The 21,121-nt window shown below is 40.7% G+C and overlaps 5 protein-coding genes across 5 annotated transcripts; all 5 read left to right on the forward strand.

Moving 5' to 3' along the window:
- The first annotated feature begins 968 nt into the window (after positions 1-968).
- On the forward strand, positions 969-3,792 carry LOC139445995 (caveolin-1-like). Its single transcript, XM_071227262.1, has 2 exons — positions 969-1,031; positions 3,460-3,792. Exons 1-2 carry the CDS (start codon positions 975-977, stop codon positions 3,790-3,792), a joined length of 390 nt encoding a protein of 129 aa, XP_071083363.1. The 5' UTR covers positions 969-974.
- Positions 3,793-3,861: 69 nt separating this feature from the next.
- On the forward strand, positions 3,862-5,858 carry LOC139446434 (coiled-coil domain-containing protein 91-like). Its single transcript, XM_071227758.1, has 3 exons — positions 3,862-3,935; positions 4,532-4,856; positions 5,514-5,858. Exons 1-3 carry the CDS (start codon positions 3,862-3,864, stop codon positions 5,856-5,858), a joined length of 744 nt encoding a protein of 247 aa, XP_071083859.1.
- A 2,782-nt stretch (positions 5,859-8,640) lies between these two features.
- Positions 8,641-10,129, forward strand: LOC139445524 (caveolin-1-like). Its single transcript, XM_071226665.1, has 2 exons — positions 8,641-8,767; positions 9,459-10,129. The coding sequence occupies exons 1-2, from the start codon at positions 8,702-8,704 to the stop codon at positions 9,783-9,785; spliced, it is 393 nt and encodes a 130-aa protein (XP_071082766.1). The 5' UTR covers positions 8,641-8,701; the 3' UTR covers positions 9,786-10,129.
- Positions 10,130-13,705: 3,576 nt separating this feature from the next.
- LOC139445523 (caveolin-3-like) lies at positions 13,706-15,722 on the forward strand. The gene is made up of 2 exons (XM_071226663.1): positions 13,706-13,783; positions 15,105-15,722. The coding sequence occupies exons 1-2, from the start codon at positions 13,706-13,708 to the stop codon at positions 15,429-15,431; spliced, it is 405 nt and encodes a 134-aa protein (XP_071082764.1). The 3' UTR covers positions 15,432-15,722.
- A 1,737-nt stretch (positions 15,723-17,459) lies between these two features.
- LOC139445353 (caveolin-1-like) lies at positions 17,460-19,478 on the forward strand. Its single transcript, XM_071226487.1, has 2 exons — positions 17,460-17,676; positions 18,625-19,478. The coding sequence occupies exons 1-2, from the start codon at positions 17,611-17,613 to the stop codon at positions 18,949-18,951; spliced, it is 393 nt and encodes a 130-aa protein (XP_071082588.1). The 5' UTR covers positions 17,460-17,610; the 3' UTR covers positions 18,952-19,478.
- The last annotated feature ends 1,643 nt before the right edge of the window (positions 19,479-21,121 follow it).

A 21,121-nucleotide genomic window follows, 5' to 3' on the forward strand; every position in this document is an offset into this window, starting at 1 on the left:
ACTACCACAGCTGTCCCGGAATCAAGATGATGACAACAGTGAGGATCATTACTTAACACACTGATATATTGAGATAGCATTTTGTATATGGTTTTAACTTTAATTAAACGTTAAGAAAGGAAGGAAACACTTTGAAGTGGTTTTCAGGGATCAATTCATATAATTTCAACGCTAATTTGCGTTTTGGCCAAATGGAATCTGGCCTAAACCGACGTTAGTTTCCCCCTGCGTCGACGTTGTGTATGTTACGTTGTTTAGCTGCACAAGCAGATGTTTGTGGCCCAATCCCTCGTCAGTCCATGTATTTGGTCATACCAGTGACCAGGCCATATGCCCTAAGTAAAACATGTACTGTTTTATAAACGATTGAAAATAACAAAGTGTCGACATACGTTTCATACGTGCAAAAATATATACAGCTAGAAATACTTCCAACGGGATCGGGATTGTTTCCACATGTTATACCGAAGTACCTCAACACAGTGATCTCCGTGTTCTTGCCACTGTTCTGATGGGAGACCGTATTTGCATATCTGTCACTATGAATGAACTGAAGGGTAACCATAGCACAATAACGTATGGGGGCAACCTGCCATATTGTTTAAACTTTTCGTGTATGGACAGTCATCATGCATATATTGCACAAGGCTGCCAATGTCATTATGAATTTCACGAAACGCACCCACGTGTTCCGATGTGTATATTTACATAATCCTTGAATGATAATGCTTTCAACTTTAAGCTAAGTAAATTCAGATTGAACCGGTTGCGTGACTTGGTAAGGGATGTGCTCCATTTTCAAGTTATTCCTACACTCGGACACGTTGCTACTTGGCAATCGAGGAAAACATTTTTGTTGGTGATATTTAAGGGCCAGTGTTGAGGAAAACAACCTTAGTTTCAGCCGGACAGACTCCCTTCAACAACTCGCGGCAAGGATTTGTTTTACTTGTTAATCACCGATCTCAAACAAAATGGCAGAACTTGACATGATGAACAGGGATCCCAACGACGTCAACGACCACATGAAGGTACGTATCAAATAATAACAATGATTTGAAGACACGTTTCAAAATGCAAATAAAATTTGAAGGATATATGAAGTAACCTTATCAATTTCATACGAAACGAATAAAGTGAAAGTATTGATATGTTTAATCACGGTGTTAGTATGTTAATATGTACTTTGATCTATTAAATGCTCAAAGGTTTAAAATACGAGGTCATGTATAGGAAAGGTCTAAGATATATATGATCTCCATTAATGCAATACTATGTCAAATCAATCTTCTTATCCGTCCACATTAGTTCAAGAGATATGGACAATTAGATGCAACGAATGCCTTAACTGAACTAATGGTTTAATGAGACTTTTTTTTTATTTCATCTCGATCATAACTTTCCACAACTCCACATGGCACTCTGACATTAATCACCAGCCAACCAAAGATTCTGAATACATACGCGCCCGGGCCTAGGCAATCAACGAAGTCTTTATTGAAATTAGCAGTACAGGAACATGGCAATAGGCTGTGTTCTGGAAGCACGTATACTCAATGCAAGTATTGATACGAATATCAGAGTTGAAGAGTTCCTGTACAGAAATAGAATTGGAATGAAATAGCTCCAATCGTCTAAGACCACATAGTGATGAACATTTGTGACATTATTAATGAAAAGAATATGCGAACAAGATGAATACTGTCCTTATTCTGTAACCAGACATCCGCGGAATGGAGTGGTGTGCTAATTGAACATATTTCGGACAAACTTGGGCGCCGATGCCACATGATCTTGGGACTCGGCAAAGAGTTTTCACCCGAGAGTCGAACGCCCCAGGCTTATTAAGGACAGGGGTAGAAGTCTGAGGACAAAGTGCACCAATACGATGAGAAACAGGGGAGGTTACTCAATATACTGACTCTCTACAATGCCCCCAGGAGCTGAGTACCCATTGCACTGCCCCATCGCTGGTTTGCTATCGCTTTTCTTTTGTTTCGAATTTGGAACTAAAACGCAATGCATTCGGCATGTATGTAGACTCTTTAATCAAGTCTTTGAATGACATTTAGATGTGATACTCATAAGGAAGAGCTTTTATGGATGTCATCTTTTTTGTTATGAGGAATACAACGTTTCGGAGCATATACTTTCTCCTTCATCAGGTAAATAAAAACTATAAAGCAGAGAACATATATAATAATAATAATGATGATAATAATAATAATAATAATAAGATAACAAAGGTGGAAACTTAACAAGGGACGTCAACACTTAATTGACGTCGATAGGTTTTACCAATGGAAAAAAATGGAAGCCAACATTTAACAGTTACTTAGCGTTGATAGTTGATAGCGATGGACTGGAAGACAGGATTTAAAACTTAATACATAAATATGCTCTCTGCTTTATAACATTAAGTGACCTGATGAAGGAATAAGCATATACTCGGAAACGTTGTGTTTTCTCATAATGAAAAAGTTGGCATTGATAAATTCTGTTTTCTTTAGACTCCTTGATGCTTTCGGAAATATGTTTTCAGTCCCCCAAAAGTGGGTGACCCTTCAGTGGTTGCTCTACGTATATAATGTTTGGCTATTTCGGTGAGGTATACTTATTATAAGATGAGAATTCCCAAATTTTTTATTCGACATTCACCAGATATTATGTTTGTGAAAAGAGTTAATGTTTAACTTTCATGATTCTAACATATTGCAATAGGTTTTTTAACACGTTGGCGAGTCCATCAGACAAATGATGTGAGTCTTTATAAAGTCCACAATCTTTGATTCATACCAAACAGTTTATGGCTGTTTTTCAATTGGTTGACTGATAAGCTGTCAAACACTGTTGTACTAGGCCCTACGTAATGCATCGCGTTATCCGAGGTTCGACACAACCGAAAATGAGGAATAAATAAGGAATACGCAGGGACCAAGCTGTAAGTTCGGTGTTTGACTGTTTGACTGTTGGTATGAGCAAATAATTATAAGACTTTTATTTGCTGAAATACGTCCATTCTAGGGGAGCAGCCATTGGATTTTCAAAGGTGGAGTGTGTGCTAAAACGTAACGAAGACCTGTTTTACTGAATTTCTTTTTTACATATACCTCGTATTGTCGGAAAAAAATAATGTTCCTTTTCTTTGCAGAGTTTATTAAAGTGTTCAAAGAATGCAGTTGGCGATATTTCATTGCAAAAATTATTTCTTCAGCACATTTTTATGTTGTAAAATATGCGTCCTAAGCAGACATCTAGAATTAACCGACTCCAGGGTCATTAAAGTAAAGTATATTGAATTAGGAAGGGAGTTTGGACAAGCAAGATGGACAGATCATCTAGGACGTTTTCATTCTTTTTGTTATTATTGTCATTTTATTCTCAACGATGGCGGTGTGTTTTCATATCTGTAAATATAACGTGTCACAAAATCCTAAGTATTATTTCCCTTGTTTGCAGGTGATGTTCGAGGATGTTATCGGGGAGCCCGAAGGAGCCCACAGTGCAGATTGTGTATGGCGTAACTCCTACAAATGCTTCACCTGTGGCAAGAGCTGCTGTTACACCTTCCTCACCTTCATCTGTGCTATTCCCCTGGCTCTCTGCTGGGGATGCGAGTTCGCCTGTTTGTCCTTCCAACACATATGGCAGTTCACACCCTGCCTCAGGATGTGCAGTTCCACGCTTGGATGCTACCAGAAATTCTTCGGCTCCCTCATCAACTGTTGTTTGGCCCCGATCTGCGAAGCATGTGGTCTGTGCTTCAGTAAAATCGCCGTCGCCAACAAATAGCCCACAATCTCATTAACAACGCTGCATCAAAATGCTCAGGTTCCTATTGGACGAGACGTGTTCGTGAGGATGGAAGGGACATCGACTCTATTTCTTGAAGTTCTGTCTCGCCGGCTGAGAAAACTGTCTTCCCCTCAGAAACTGTGATATCTTTCCTGTACCCTTTGATATCCATTGTGTATATATATAACTGTTGTTTTCCATATACACGTGTATATGTACCTATCTTGTTTATTTCCTTTCTGTTGTACATAGATTATTGTCTGTATAATCCAAATAAATCTTTACACACCATTGTTGTCTGGTAGATGTTGTTATCGTTTACAAAGCGGAAACGTTAATATCAGAACAAATATACAGTATTTGACCTGTGCAGTAATATTATCTAAACAAATTGTTATTCACAAATAAATACTTATACACGTGTTTTGTCTAGTAGATCTAGTGGATGATGTTTTGGGGATATAAGCAGAAACAGGAAACTGTTGAATGAAGAAGCGCCCATGTTCCCACTACATCATGTACACGCCAAAGAAAGGGGATATTCTAAAATAACGTATGATTACCGAAATACAATGAGGTATCGAGTGATTGAAATGGATAGATAAGGAAAAGGTAGGACTAGATGCAACATTACAATCATCAGAATCGCCCTTAAACATTCGTTTAAACGGCATGGCATAGTCCGAATCACTCCTCCAATGACAGTCTGAGGGAGTCTTGTCCACTCCTCTTGCAGCGCCTGTCACAGTTGGGCTCACGAAGCGGTGGCCTTTCACGACGGTATACACGTCTCCCAATCATGTCCCAGACGTGCTCTGCGTAGAAGAGGCCGCGTTGAGGAGATGTTGGTGGCCGCGAAAGAGACCTCTACAAATCGCGGTAAGGAACTGCTGGTGGCCGCGAGAGAGAGCTCCGCAAATCGCGTTGAGGAACTATCGGTGGCCGCGATAGAGAGCTCCGCAAATCGCGATGATGAGCTGTTGGAAGCCGCGATAGAGAGCTCCGCAAATCGCGATGAGGAGCTGTTGGTGGCCGCGAGAGAGAGAGCTCCGCAAATCGCGGTGAGGAGCTGTTGGAAGCCGCGAAAGAGAGCTCCGCAAATCGCGGTGAGGAGCTGTTGGTGGCCGCGAGAGAGAGAGCTCCGCAAATCGCGTCGAGCAACTATCGTTGGCCGCGAGAGAGAGTTCCGCAAATCGCGTTGAGGAGCTGTTGGAAGCCGCGATAGAGAGCTCCGCAAATCGCGGTGAGGAGCTGTTGGTGGCCGCGAGAGAGAGAGCTCCGCAAATCGCGGTGAGGAGCTGTTGGAAGCCGCGATAGGGGCTCCGCAAATCGCGATGAGGAACTATCGTTGGCCGCGAGAGAGAGCTCCGCAAATCGCGTTGAGGAGCTGTTGGAAGCCGCGATAGAGAGCTCCGCAAATTGCGTTGAGGAGCTGTTGGAAGCCGCGATAGAGAGCTCCGCAAATCGCGGTGAGGAGCTGTTGGAAGCCGCGATAGAGAGCTCCGCAAATCGCGATGAGGAACTATCGGTGGCCGCGATAGAGAGCTCCACAAATCGCGATGAGAACTGTTGGAAGCCGCGATAGAGAGCTCCGCAAATCGCGGTGAGGAGCTGTTGGTGGCCGCGATAGAGAGCTCCGCAAATCGCGGTGAGGAGCTGTTGGAAGCCGCGATAGAGAGCTCCACAAATCGCGGTGAGGAGCTGTTGGTGGCCGCGAGAGAGAGAGCTCCGCAAATCGCGATGAGGAACTATCGGTGGCCGCGATAGAGAGTTCCGCAAATCGCGTTGAGGAGCTGTTGGAAGCTGCGATAGAGAGCTCCGCAAATCGCGATGAGGAGCTGTTGGTGGCCGCGATAGAGAGCTCCGCAAATCGCGATGAGGAGCTGTTGGAAGCCGCGATAGAGAGCTCCGCAAATCGCGATGAGGAGCTGTTGGTGGCCGCGAGAGAGAGCTCCGCAAATCGCGATGAGGAGCTGTTGGAAGCCGCGATAGAGAGCTCCACAAATCGCGTTGAGGAGCTGTTGGTGGCCGCGAGAGAGAGAGAGCTCCGCAAATCGCGTTGAGGAGCTGTTGGTGGCCGCGAGAGAGAGAGCTCCGCAAATCGCGTTGAGGAACTATCGGTGGCCGCGATAGAGAGCTCCGCAAATCGCGGTGAGGAGCTGTTGGAAGCCGCGATAGAGAGCTCCGCAATTCGCGGTGAGGAGCTGTTGGTGGCCGTGAGAGAGAGCTCCACAAATCGCGTTGAGGAGCTGTTGGTGGCCGCGAGAGAGAGAGCTCCGCAAATCGCGTCGAGCAACTATCGTTGGCCGCGAGAGAGAGTTCCGCAAATCGCGTTGAGGAGCTGTTGGAAGCCGCGATAGAGAGCTCCGCAAATCGCGGTGAGGAGCTGTTGGTGGCCGCGAGAGAGAGAGCTCCGCAAATCGCGGTGAGGAGCTGTTGGAAGCCGCGATAGAGAGCTCCGCAAATCGCGATGAGGAACTATCGGTGGCCGCGAGAGAGAGAGCTCCGCAAATCGCGGAGCTTTTGTGTCACAGGTTAGGTTCGCCGTTTCTATTTCGTATGAGACCCCGGATTGAAGTGGTTAGGTCCCTGGCGGGTTAGGGTTCGATCACTTAGTGGCAGAAGTCAATAAATTTGACAAAACCCTTTCCATATTCGTAAGAAACATCGATTTTCTAAAGTCGATTGTACGATTCCGACTGCATCATGAGCATGTGTTTATCAATCGTTATTAAACAGTGATGATACCAGCTGTTTGCGAAAAGGTGGGCGTATCCTGCCCCGCCTACCCGTCACAAACACAGTCATGCAACGGCAAGTCAATTGTTCACCTGAAAAAACAACAACACGGGAACATGTGGTACTAGTCAAAGAAGGGAATTGTATCGGACGTCATTCTAGGCACCGATGAGAAACATTTTCCACCTTTCCTGCACGTTTAAGGGCTGTACATGCCAAGCGTGAACCAGGCCATGCAAACATTTGCTTCTCTGTTAATTCACGTTTTATCAACCGCATATGTCCAGCAATGATTAGTTACCCTAATTATATAGAGACAATGTCACATGTTTTCACAGTCAATAAGAGTTAGTCTCTGAGAAAGTTGCATGGCACATCGTTCCGAAATGTACAAGCTACAAGAATGAAATAAACTTTATACAAGTAAAGCAGTCTTAAATACATTTATAAATGTCCAATCTCATAATAGTATCCACATGTGAAAGCAGCTTATCATTTGCGTCCCCCAGACAGTGTATTTTGAGTGAAATAAGATGTGCAATTCGTTTTCAAACTTCTATTGGTTCTTTCATTTAAAATACGTTTGCTGCGCTTATTCAAAAAAGATGACACCCAGATGAAACACATTTGTCCATTCACAACACGGAACGCATTGCGGACAATTCTAAACTAAGACCATATGATTTAGTTGCGTTCTTTTCGAGAAAACGGGAACGTGCAACCAACTGATATATTGTTTACAGGTCGTGACTACAACGGACTGCCTAGGAACGCGTTCAGAAGGTAGGTTTGGCAATGCCTCCACATTTGACCGATTGTCAGTTTTAAAAATCATAAAATAGCTATCATAAAATAGTTCATATTCAGTACCCCTTTGATGTGAAATTTGGATTATATTAATACAAATATCGTCTCTCTTGGAGTTGGTGGTACGAGTAGGTTCACGCATTTCACACATTGCTTTTAAGTTTAAAATTACTGAGCCCCCGAAAAAACCCTTAGTTTAGGACAACGACTTCACCAGTCACCTGCTATATGTTAAATATGAACAGGATCTCCCGGCACAGAGAGATTCCAGAGCGGGAATACGGTGAAATGCAATCTTTAAAAATGTAACTGAGCATTTGATGTCTAGAACTTGAGTATTTGAAATGTTACTAATCTGGATCGAGTATTCGGCATGGTAGAAACATCTGAATTGAGATCGGGTGATTACAGTTACTGTTTATTTTGAGGATTTGTGTCTCACCATAACAGCGGTGGTGGGTCATCTTGATATCAATCACTGGCTTGTCTGGTTCAGAGTCACATCTTGATATGTCAGTAATATTACTAAAACATTCACCCGTTCACTCTATTTTTAAGATGATATTGAAAATTCCCAAAATGACTCGAACAAACAAGTTAATAGTCGAACTCCATGTTCTTCAGGGTAAAGAAGGCAAGATTCATACGCAGTTAATACTTTGGTTTAAATATGAAATTTCCTCATGTGCATAGTCGCAGATTTACGAAAGTTACACAATAGAGCATTTGGTATAGGTTACCCCTGATTAAAATACACATTATGGTTAAACAGTGCCCATGTCACTTTGATATCACTCACTCACTCACTGACAGGAACATATTTTCATTGTTATTTATATTAGATCTATCCTCAAACACTATATGCTAAGTAATTACTATTCAAATTACCCGTGTCACCAAATCATTTTCGATGTAATAACTAAAGGTCTGGAGAAGATAAAGCCTGCTTGTCCGAGGTTGATAGTGCCAAACGAACCAGAACAATACGTTTCCCTATTTATCAGATCCGCACACATAGGCTTCAATAAAATGGCTGTTTAGTGAAGTGACTGATTGGATGTATATACGAAGCTTCAGAAATATCTCCCGTCGTCACTCCAGGTACAATCATAAAGATTTCAATTATCGAAATGAACTTCAAGGAATACCCGACGATACCATCAGTGAGGCACGTGATTTCTTTTGACCAGTGGAGGCCAGACACAGACATTAATGCACCATGTTTCCCCGTAACCATGTAAACGCGTATATAATGATCCCCGTGACAGGCGTGGATACAATGTGCCTTTAACAGTCTTGGCGAGTAGCTGGTGTGGTTGTTCTACAGCATCGCACGTTAACAAAGTCACCTGATTTCGAAATGGGTGAACAGTCAACCATCGATTTGGACAACCGAGATCCCAACAACATCAACGACCATTTGAAGGTATATTATTTATGTATCCTTATGTTTACGTATCACTGCATGCTGCCTTTGGATATCGCCGAACTGATTGTTAGATCAATTAATTGGATACAGAAATCGGACAAGCTTTGTATAACATGTTGTCCTAATGCAAAGACTCGTTAACATTTCCTTGTGAGAAATGTGCACACGAGAATGTTTGAATTAGAACTGATAAATTAATTATTACGCAAATGAATGTACAAATGGTGTACACAAGCATCAGTAGACAATATGAAGTAGTTGTTTCTCTTTCGGGCGAAACATTGTCATGAAATCTTTTTCATTACGAAAATAATATCATAACTATCCAAAAGAGAACTTCGATAATAACACATTGAAAATAAACGCCTTGAAACTTCTATCTTCCTCATTTGTTGATGTGACCTCTTCTACTCCCTTCAAAACATTATGCCAAAACTATACGATTTTAGGCATCATTCAAAATACAATACAATACAAATGGATATTTGGTAACACTATGAGTATGGTACATTATTTATCGCAGGCTAACTAAATTTACCCACTCATGATAACGTAACGGTATTGACAAATTAACAAATATGTTCATCTGGACAATTATGATTTACTGAGAGTATTTCACAGTATCAAAGAGTGTAGTTCACAGATAATATGACGTCAAAGCTAATGTATCCTACTTTACAACCCACAGGTCCAGTTCGAGGATGTCTTGGCGGAGCCCGAAGGTGCCCACAGCATTGACTGCTGCTGGAAGTTTACCAACACTTGCTTCAACTGCGCCTTCAAATGCTGCTACATGTTGATGACCCTGTGTGGACCTATCTACGGTCTCTGCTATGGTTGGCAGTACGCTATGCTTGCTTGTTCGCATATTTGGCAGTACACACCACAGATCAGAGCTTGCGAAATCAACTGTGTCATGCTGAGGAAAATATACACCATCTGCCTCAGTTGCTGCCTGACGCCATTCTGCGAATCATGCGGTGGCTTCTTCAGCAGGATTCAAGTCAAACAGTAACACAGAAACTATATTGAACTATCATGCCATTCTTACACAAAGTAAAGTATTATGTAAGTCTAATCCGGATGATTTTAGCTCACCATGCAATCAGTATTCGGAGCACAGTCAACTATTGGCCCTGTGGGTGGATCAGGAAGGAATGCTAAACACTGATGTTTTCAAATGAAGTCTTCAAGCCTTACAGTGATGTATTTCTTAGAAACGTGAACAACATTTATTCAACTGTCTAAACCATTATGAAAAAGTTATTCCCATACAAAGTCGCGTGTTTATACCTATATTTCACTTGATGAAGAAACACTGAACAGAATTGCCATGTTCTGCATTTTCGTTTGTGTACCCTGGACATGTATTATAGTGTACATATTTGTATACACATTTCTGGGATCAATAAACCGTCTTTTATAAAATACTTTGTTTGTTTTTACTAACTGATTTTTTAATGAAGATCTTTTACTTTGTTTGAAAGTAAAACCTTTTGTTGTTTAACGCCGCACTCAGCAATATTACAACTATATGAGGGCGGTCTGTAAATAATCGAACCTGGACGAGACAATCCAGTGATTGACATCATGAGCATCGATCTACGCAATTGGGATACGATGACAAGCATCAACCAAGTCAGCGAGAGGCTGACCACCCGATCCCGTTCGTCGCTTCTTATGACAAGCATGGGTTACTTGAAGGCGACTTCATTTAATGAATATGACGCCTCCAACGCTGCGTACAGATACGAGACTTGGACCCATGTGCTTTCTGAATGTTGGTCAAGGTCGGGGACACGGCGTCACTGCTCAGCGGTATATCGACCAAGTGATCAGACCCAACGTTGTTCCATTTGACGCCGTGTCCCCGACCTTGACCAACATTCAGAAAGCACATGGGTCCAAGTCTCGCATTAAGTCCAATCATGACGCTAGGTCCACCCCATGGATCCCTTTCCACAACGTTTCTGTCAGCGAAACGATCACCTCGACGCCGCCAAATTCTGACTCTTCCGTCTGCATGGGAGACACAAAAGCGACTTTCATCAGAGATGATGACACGCCTCCACTCACGATGACGCCAATTGTGATGACCCTGTGCCCACTGAAGTCGTGCTTGTCGATCCCGTGGTTGGAGAACAGGACGACGTGCTGGTCGGCGACATCTGAGGTTGTTGGAACGGAGACGTCGGAGCAATTTGTCCTTAACCTCGGGGACGTAAGGTTAGCCGAGTGGATAAAGTGTTCGTTCGTCAGGCCGATATGTGAAGCTTATTATTGATATCCGGCGCCATTCTTGGAATATTAATAGAAGTGGCGTAAATAAAAGCCACAAAACCCTTTAAATTTTCGTAAGGGCAGACTCTATTGTACGATTCCGACTCTATCACGAGCATGTGTTTATGAATCACTGTGAAATAGTGATGATACAGGTGTTCTTGAAAAGGCGAGCTTATTCCGGCACACGTCACAAACACACGAAACTTTAAGTCAATTGTTCACATTGAAAAACATAGGGGAAAAAAGGGAGTTACGTCGGACATCATTTTTGTCACTGATGCGTCATGTTTTGAAATGTCCTCTACATGTCAACCATGCGAGTTTTTGAAAGCTTAACTGAGGGCTTGAATGCTGTAACCTTGATCAAACAACTTTTGAACAAGAGTGGTATGACGCTCTTCAAAACCATGCTCACTCACTAACTTAACCTCGCTGAAAGAAGAAACCAGCATTAGCAGGACTTTTCTCCATGTATCATGACCTGCAATAAAGCCAATGGCAGTTTGTGTTGTTCTTAGGCTAAAGTACTAAGGTAATGCTTAACAAAAAAGGTAGGGGTATGTTGTTTTGAGGTGAAGCTACAGGGGAATACACCAATATCTGGCAATGGAAGTAAGTGATTTATGTGGCTTCCGAAGAAATGAAGCTTCCACTCACAACACTGGCACTCATGAAGTACGTGACCTCGGACAGCATGTGCAAAGGGGTGGTATGCCAGATTAACCATTGTCGCTCAGACTCGGTTGCGAGCAGATGCATATTTTCTGGGAACCAGACTTTCAAATACACTTTTTAAACATATTTAATCATTACGTTTACGTGTCATAAACATGTTGCAGGTGGACATATCAGTATATTGTTACCCAAACACTGCATGTTTCTCTATCTGTCATCAGCAGATTTTGAGCCTGATACTAACAAACATATAACGTCGATGATTGAGGACGGCAACAACGCCAATCCAGGACAGATAAGATTAGTCAGAACGATGGCATAAAGACATCGGCTGCAAACTGCCACTTAGATAAGGGACGGTTGCAACATGCCCGGACGGTGCAACATCGTCTGCACAGATGGTATTTGCGTGCACGACGTCTACGTGTCATCCTACAGTTTACTGCAACTCATTTGAATCAGAAGCGCCAGTGGTGTCGGGAACGTCAGCACTGGGCCAATCGCCGTTAGGACGTAATGTCATGTTTCCTGACGACTCGAGGTGCACTCTCGACTTTCATGGCCGAAGGAATCGAGTCTGGAGACATCCTAATGAACGTTTTATGGACGTTAACGTCGTACAGCATGATCGTTCTGGTGGTGGGTTCATAATAGTATGGGTTGGTATCACAATGACTGGCCTAACTGCTCTCCATAGTGTCCATGACAGTCACAGGTCAATACTATCGGAACAACATCATTGCCCCACTCGTGGTGCCATTTGCACAATGTGTTGGGTAACATTTCATCTGTCAAGATGATAATGCACGTGCTCATCGTGCCAGGATTGTGACATCATACATCCAACAGCAAAAGAGCCATGTAATACCATGGCCAGCACTCAGTACTGACCTTTGTTTCATCGAACACAAATCAACTCACCACTCTCAATGAACTCGCTGTTGCTCTCACTGATGACTGGAACAACATGAGCCACGCTTACATTGTTCGGCTAACCAGAAGCATGTCTCGAAAAATTCTTGCATGTCAGGCCAACAGAGGTGGCTTTACCCGATATTAGTGACGTCGGCTGCAAAATGAAAATTTTGACCTCTGACCTCTTTAGAGAACTAGAGCGCCATCATCTCATCACACCCACCTGCTCCCAAGCAGATATGATGATATCATTCCCATTTGCCAATACTATATAGATTAGAAGATATGTCTTGATGATTCCCACTATCCCCTACTTTTTCTGCATAGTATATATAAAAATAAACCCGAATTGTGCCCTTGTCTTTCTACAAGTAAAATGGTAGGGCGTAGATAACCCGGTTAAACCAAAATGCTGAGTACACTGTAAGTACAAGTTCAGTGAAAAGAAGTTCGTTTTAAGACAAAATCTATATCCCCAGTTACATGACCGAGTAATATACGCCCTGCCTCATCAGTACCTAGAATAAAGATTGTTTAAATGATTAATATATAGTTATGCTAGTATTTCCTTATTTACACGATCTTATTTTTACATTCAACTCAGCAAATCAACCACCTCAAACATCACTGCTTAGCACTGGTCCTTAGCGTTAAATTATATCTGGATAGACCAAGTCAGACGAGCACAATAGGATCTGTAAGGTGTATTCAAATAGGGTTTTCAATATAATAGCTATCCACGAGGAAAGTGAATAGCCTGGTGAATGAGAGAACGAAACCAACGACTTGTACAAACCATAGATACTTCAATACCCGAAACACACTAGGATCACTATGATACTATGATATTTATTTATTGGAACACCACATGACTACTTTGGACCAATGAATGACCATATCTGATTCTGAAGTTAGAGTAACGAATGACCCTGTTTCTACGCAAACATGTATATGATTGGAGTCCTGACAAGCGTATCTACACTTTTTCGTTCGGAGCGTTGATAAGCAGCAGAACCGTTTCCTCCCAATTAACGCCTGAAAACAAAGTCCTCCAATTCCAAGATGCCTAAACAAGCTGCTGTTGAATCATCCATCGATTTGGAAAACCGAGATCCCAACAACATCAACGACCACTTGAAGGTAAAAACATCGAAGTTAATAAAATGCGACTTTAACTGATTGATTGGAAATCCTATATTCTGTAGCACGTTGATGTCGTTATGCCTGGAATCGGTGATAGAAGACAAAATGATTTTTTTATTAGAAGATGATTAATATTAACACTAATGAACATGTTTTAATGATACAAATATTACTTTAGCAAGAGTAGGCGCTGTCTTTAGCATTGCTCTGATGGCGATGAGTAAAATAAGTTGATAAAGCATTTGTCAAACTCGCCGGATTCAATTCCCACATAGGTACAATTAAGCCAGCTTAATTTAATTTCGCTAACTGCGGCGTAAAACAATTTAATTATCATTGTATAGCTTTCAAGTGACAGTTAAATCCTTCCTTTCCATAATGTGTCTCCATAGATTTGGTAATAACGAATGTGTCTTTTGTAATTGAGGATGCATTTTGGCATCTTTAAATGACATAATGTCTATTCATAATTCACATAAGACACATTTTTGTTACAGCCAAGCTTTTTAATCAAGGTTTCAGATGAATGTCAATAATGACAAGTTTCGTGTCAACATGATGCGTGATGATATCCCGTACTTTGACTTTAACGATGAGTTTTAACTTCTCTTTACTCACTGGCACTGACTTTAATGGATCATTTACTGTGGTCATGCTTCACATGGATCATTGCGCATGGTGATGATGATGATGATGATGATGATGGCTGGGTTGTCTGATCCACCCTAGATTGTTTGCAGTATTGCAGTATTGCTGGGTGCGGCCTTGGGCATCTAATTAACATTTTCTTCTGAAAATGCGTTTGAGTGGCGTGGACTAACGGTAGAGCAGGACATGCTTACCCTTTTCGCGAGCACCTGGTGACATCACTGATTTTCAGCAGTGATCCATTCAAATAATTGTCATTATTATTTTGTGTTTTACACCTCATGGAGATTGCTTATTCTCTGGCGTTAACGTTTTGAATTTATTATGACACGTCTACAGCTTATCAATTTGTATTTAAAAAATGTTCAACTCACGTAAATACAAATAATTTATAAAAACACACCAAGGCTATGATATATTTCAATGTGCGCCAGTCAAATAAAATACAATGATTGGGATAGATGGTCGATGATTTTACACAATGTAAAAAAGCATGAGTGCGGTACATACATCACATTCATACATGATTTCTCTGACTGAAATACATAACATAATGTAATATGCATATTTTCAATATTTGGATCATAAGTGTAGTTCCAAGAAAATGTGCAGTTCACACATCAGATAATCTAATGTGTCCAAGCTAATGTTTCCTGTTTACAACCCACAGGTCCAGTTTGAGGATGTCTTGGCTGAGCCCGAAGGTGCCCACAGCATTGACTGCTGCTGGAAGTTTACCAACACTTGCTTCAACTGCGCCTTCAAATGCTGCTACATGTTGATGACCCTGTGTGGACCTCTCTACGGCCTCTACTACGGTTGGAGTTACGCCATGCTTGCCTGTGCTCACATTTGGCAGTACACACCACAGATCAAAGCTTGCGAGATCAACTGCGTCATGATGAGGAAAGTGTACACCATCTGCCTCAACTGCTGCCTGACGCCATGCTGCGAGTCCTGTGGTGCTGTCTTCAGCAGGATTCAAGTCAAACAATAACACAGACTCAATCAGGAACTATCCTAGCGTTCTTGCACTGAGTAAAACACTGTATCAGATTGGCCTGGATGTCTCTTGGACACACTGGCTTCAATGGGAATATGTTATACTAAAACCAATAACATGTTCTGCCATCGAGAACAACCTTCATCTACTGCAGTGACATTTCTGGATGTGAAACTTGAAACCCATCTGTTCTGTTTTCTAAACAATTCCTGTGTATATTAAGGATCTTGTGTAATATTCCACCTGTCTTGTCACTTCAGTTTGTACAAGAAACTTGACGTAACGGTCTTGGAGCACAAAGTATGCAATTAATAGTACTTTCTCTTATAAAAAAAAAACATTATGTAAAGCGTCATGTTTATACAGGACCTTTTCTGTATACTTTGCCTTTCGAGGTTAAAATGGACAAGTTTTGTGTTTTTTATATTTTTACAAAAAGAGCTTGATCCAAGCATGATGTATACAGTATTACAACAACGAATAATATTGTACATACTTCTACTGGCATTCCTGCGACCAATAAATTTTCTTTTGTTATAAATTCTTTGTTTATTGTGACTTTTGATTCATTTAATGAAGGTATATTATTTATGTATGGGCACATGTATTCGTGTTCAGTCTGTTTTTAGCAGATTTTCATTGATATCTTGGTGTGTGATATTAAAATGCGGTGGAATTCCCAAAAGAAATCTACGTGAACTGACATGGTTTTGAGGGGATCCCGGTATGCCTTGAGGACGTAACTATGGTGATTGAGTGAGTGAGTTTAGTTTGAACAATATTCCAGTTATAACACACCGTGTCAGCTAAATGTTGAAGGAAACTCCGAAGTGATGCAAGCCTCAGACGTTCGACACGATGAGCACGGGTATTGTTCTCACAAATCTAATCGGGACGACATTTGGCAGATTCTTCCTCAGTTAACATACTGGCCTTACATGTGGTATTATTTGATACGTCACTTCTGCCAAGTTCTTTGATCAAACTATTAATGTAGTGAGGCTAACATATAATGGTTTTGTTATTTGAGGTCTTGTCAGGGGGAACAACTACAAACCTTCCTTGTAGGGAAGCCAGACTTTGGATGACAACTGCCTGGTTCAGAATGGGTTGATTCCAATTCTGATTCCTCTTTTTCTCTTTGTTACCCTAACAATGACGACATCACGCACTGACTTAACCCACTCTGAAAGACATTCAACAGGTTCCTCTTCTCTTTTGGCACATTCATTGGCAAATGCTTCGACAGCATCCATAATTATTTTAAAGTTGTGATCTCAATTGGAAGGAGGCACCTCACGATATTTTGGTACATATTTGAATAGCTGACGAAAGTTGCTATTCTCAACAATAGATAAACCACCTGTGATTATATGACCTACAGGTTCGAAGCAGTATGCTGAGTCTTGGCAGCCACAAATAGTGGAATCTACATAGTGAACTGCCAAAACCCCATTCTGCAACACATTCCTATAATTGAACAACATGGATGTAATGGTTGTCGTATAGGTAAAAGAAATTGTTAGTGGTTCCTGAAATTTGAAATATTGTGGCACATTTTGAGAAACTGATGTTTGTCTTAGAATGATGCTTAAATTTAAGGCATCAATCCCTCTGCATGCAAATTTCAAATTAAAGAACATGCCTGATTAAGAGGAGTCTGCAAAATGGAAGGAAAAAGTGGATTGTTGAAATGGGGAGAACTCGCTAAAAAATATGTAACATTGATTTACTTGAGCTCTACGTACAGCTCAGATAAACACCATCTGACGAATGAAGTTGAACCCTCATACGGATAGGCATAAAAGGATATGTCAGATTTATTCAAAGGCCTACACTAGGGTTTTCAATAAGATAGTAATTCCGTGTGGAAAGTGAATGACTATTTACGAGGCAACGCAGTAACCACCGTCATCAACAAAGGGACAAGCACTAAGATTTCAATGCCCGAAAATAAGAGTGACTTCTAGGGACATGTCGTGTTGAAAGCCGTAAGCCACATGACTACTTTGGACCAGTGAAATCAGTGCCAATGTATGATGCTGTAACTATGTAAACATATACATAAGGATTCATAATAAGTTTGAGGCACTTTGTTTTGAAGTGCTTGAGAGGGTAGCAGGAATCATTTGCTCCAAAGTATTGCCCCTCAGCAAAGTCATCTTGTTTCAAAATGCCAGAACAATCGACTCTAGATTTGGAGAACCGAGATCCTAACAACATCAACGACCATTTGAAGGTAAATGAATCTATGCTCATATTTATACATAACATCATTTGAATATTAACCTGCACCTTAAAAAGGAATTAATTGATATTAAATATACCGACAAAATAATAAGGGGGCTATAGTTGAGTTAAACATGTACAATAATTGTCTGATCACAATGAAATTTCACATCATGCATGCACGTTCACACCGAAGTCAAAGTGTGCGCGCCTGTAGGGAAACAATGTGTGAATCCCATTTCTTGGGATACTGCTGAAATATTTCTAAACTCACTCACTCGCTTTCTCTTGGATATAGCCTTTGTTGTGGTGTTATGATCACAACCGATGTTGAAAAAGCATACTATGTTTAAGAAACAAACGACCTGTGGTCGTTGTTTATCGTACAATAAAACACTCCCGAGTGGTTTATTCTCCATGCAGTGTTTTATTGTACGATATTCAACGACCACGAGCGTTTATTTCGTATATGAGATATCCACATTATGTACAGCCTCTTTAAGGATAATGTTAAATTGTACAAGCTTTAAAAATATTTACCCGTATTCAAATAATGATGACTCCCTCAATAAAATCTAATATTGGCAATGTCGGACAAGTCAATTTTATTCACAGGTGGGTATTTCCCGCCTATTCCCACTATGTTCACGTCGATTACCCGTGCCTTTTTTCCCAATTCCTATTGTCTTATCTCCTCCGCCTTCGAATATCCAGCAATGACGCCATGATAGAAAAAAGTTGTGAAATAAACCACGCTTTGGTCTTCATTGTTCTTTGCGATGTATCTCGTAGCTATCTTTTATAATGTAATACGACACTTATAACACGACAGAATTTGTTTCCTTTCACTCAAATATACTGTATAACATAATATATTGCAAATTTTCAGATGATGTGAATTCACATATCAGATAATCTAATGCGTTCCCGCTAACGTTTCCTATTTAACAACCCACAGGTCCAGTTTGAGGATGTGTTGGCTGAGCCCGAAGGTGCCCACAGCATTGACTGCTGCTGGAAGTGTACCAACACATGCTTCAACTGCGCCTTCAAATGCTGCTACATGTTGATGACCCTGTGTGGACCTCTCTACGGCCTCTACTACGGTTGGAGTTACGCCATGCTTGCCTGTGCTCACGTGTGGCAGTACACACCACAGATCAGATCTTGTGAGATCAACTGCATCATGATGAGGAAAGTGTACACCATCTGCCTCAACTGCTGCCTGACGCCATGCTGCGAGTCTTGTGGTGCCTTCTTCAGCAGGATTCAAGTCAAACAATAACACAGACTCAATCAGGAACTATCCTGGCGTTCTTGCACTGAGTAAAACACAGTATAAGATTGATCTGGATGGATCTGTCTCTTGGACACACTGGCTTCAATGGGAATATGTTATACTAAAACCAATAACATGTTCTGCCATCGAGAACAACCTTCATCTGCTCCATAGACATTTCTGGATGTGAAACTTGAAACATGCCTGTTCCGTTTTCTGAACAATTCCTGTCTATATTAAGGATCTTGTGTCTTGTATCTTCAGTTGTGTACAAGAAACTTGACTTAACGTAATCTATGTTCTAGGAGCACAAAGTATGCAAATAAAAGTACTTTCTCTTATTAAAGAAGATTATGCAAAGTGCTATGTCTATAAAGGAACCGTTCTGTATGTTTCGCCTTTCGAGATACAAAGAAAGACAAAAGTGTTCTGTTTTTTATGATTTAACTACTACATCAAGGAGAACAACATCGAATACTATTGTACATATTTCTACTGGCATTACTGCGGCCAATAAATCTTCTTTTGTTTTACCATTCTTTGTTTATTTTGACTTTGATTCAGTTAATGAAGGCATTTTCTTGATGTATTAAGTAATTAATGACTTCTTAATAAGCATAACACTTCCTACGTTTGTATAGAACTTAATTTCCCGGATGCAAAACTAAATTCGTTTCATGGAAAACGTGAAGGGGAACGAAAATTATGATTCGTGGTCAAGCTGTTTTTAGAAGAATTTCTTGGTGTGTGATATTAAAATGGGGAGGAATTCCCAAGGAGATACATGTAGAAATCTACGTGGTTCTAGGCGGACCCTCGTATGCCCAGAGAACGTAACTTAAGTGAGTGAGTTGAGTTTAACGCCGCTTTGAACAGTAATCCAGTGAGTGAGTAACTGCGTGATACATCACGACGTGTCAGCTTAATGTGGGCGGAAAGCCTGAAGTGATACAGGTGTCAGTCGTTTACCAATTTGATGAAACACCCGAACGAGCACGTGTAAAGTGCTGACAAACCAAGAAAAATAATCGACTGTCACAACACGCAGTTATAATACAACCCAAATATGGATTAAGAATACATTTATTAAATAAAATTAAGAATTATACACTTTACAAACTTCACACATGCACTCTGTCACTCTAACATACACTTTCCAAATACTTAAGGTTACTCAACCACACTAACAAGTACACTAATATTATACTAAGACTCCATCTCCTAAATCCCTTCATCAATACATCATTCAATCACCCTCAGAACATTAATACAGCACAACATCAATATATTAATGCATCACTTCATACCCATGTATGTCAAAAATAAATTATGTTACATTACACATCATTATGTACATAATAAGCACAAAGTCAAGTTCCTCACGCCTCCTGCCACATCATCCTGTACACTGTACATCGTTTATGAGCCTCACACAGGTCTCACCCAGTCCAGATTAGCATTCTCATATACTTGGCCTCGTGTCGTCGAGGAGGCAAGGACATAAAATGAATGTCCCTACCTCCTCGTGTGCCCGTCTGTGTTCCCTGACACAATACAACAAACGGATACATGTCAGTTTATATACTAGTAACCATTCACCTTACAATCAGTATTATATACTCAAAATGGTACACTCATAGTTATTAAGAATACCTCAGAATAACTACACACGGTTATTCAACATACATGAAGCATGTGCAAGATCAGACTTCCGTCCGTATCCCCCCCTCAAATATATATATATGATTAAAAGGATTGAGCGGCAATACATATATATATATATATATATATATATATATATATATATATATATATATATATATATATATATATATGTGTGTGTGTATATATATATATGTGTATATATATATATATATATATATATATATATATATATATATATATATATATATATATATATATATATATATATATATATATATTTAAACAGAATGTTACTTACGCCATTAGATTGGAGATACACCAAAACCAAAACCGTCCAACCATGATCGGAATTTGTATGGACTGAACTGAATTCAATCACACAGCTCATACAACAATAGACCTTTTTACTCCTGACCCAATCAATCTTACATAACATTTTTGAAGCTCACAGCTTACATACAGTCAAACCAACTTGAGACAACTATATACAATCTTGATCTTGACAAACACC

This window comes from Haliotis cracherodii, unplaced genomic scaffold (genome assembly GCF_022045235.1).
Source record: "Haliotis cracherodii isolate W230 unplaced genomic scaffold, xgHalCrac1.p SCAF_6, whole genome shotgun sequence".
NCBI lineage: Eukaryota > Metazoa > Mollusca > Gastropoda > Lepetellida > Haliotidae > Haliotis > Haliotis cracherodii.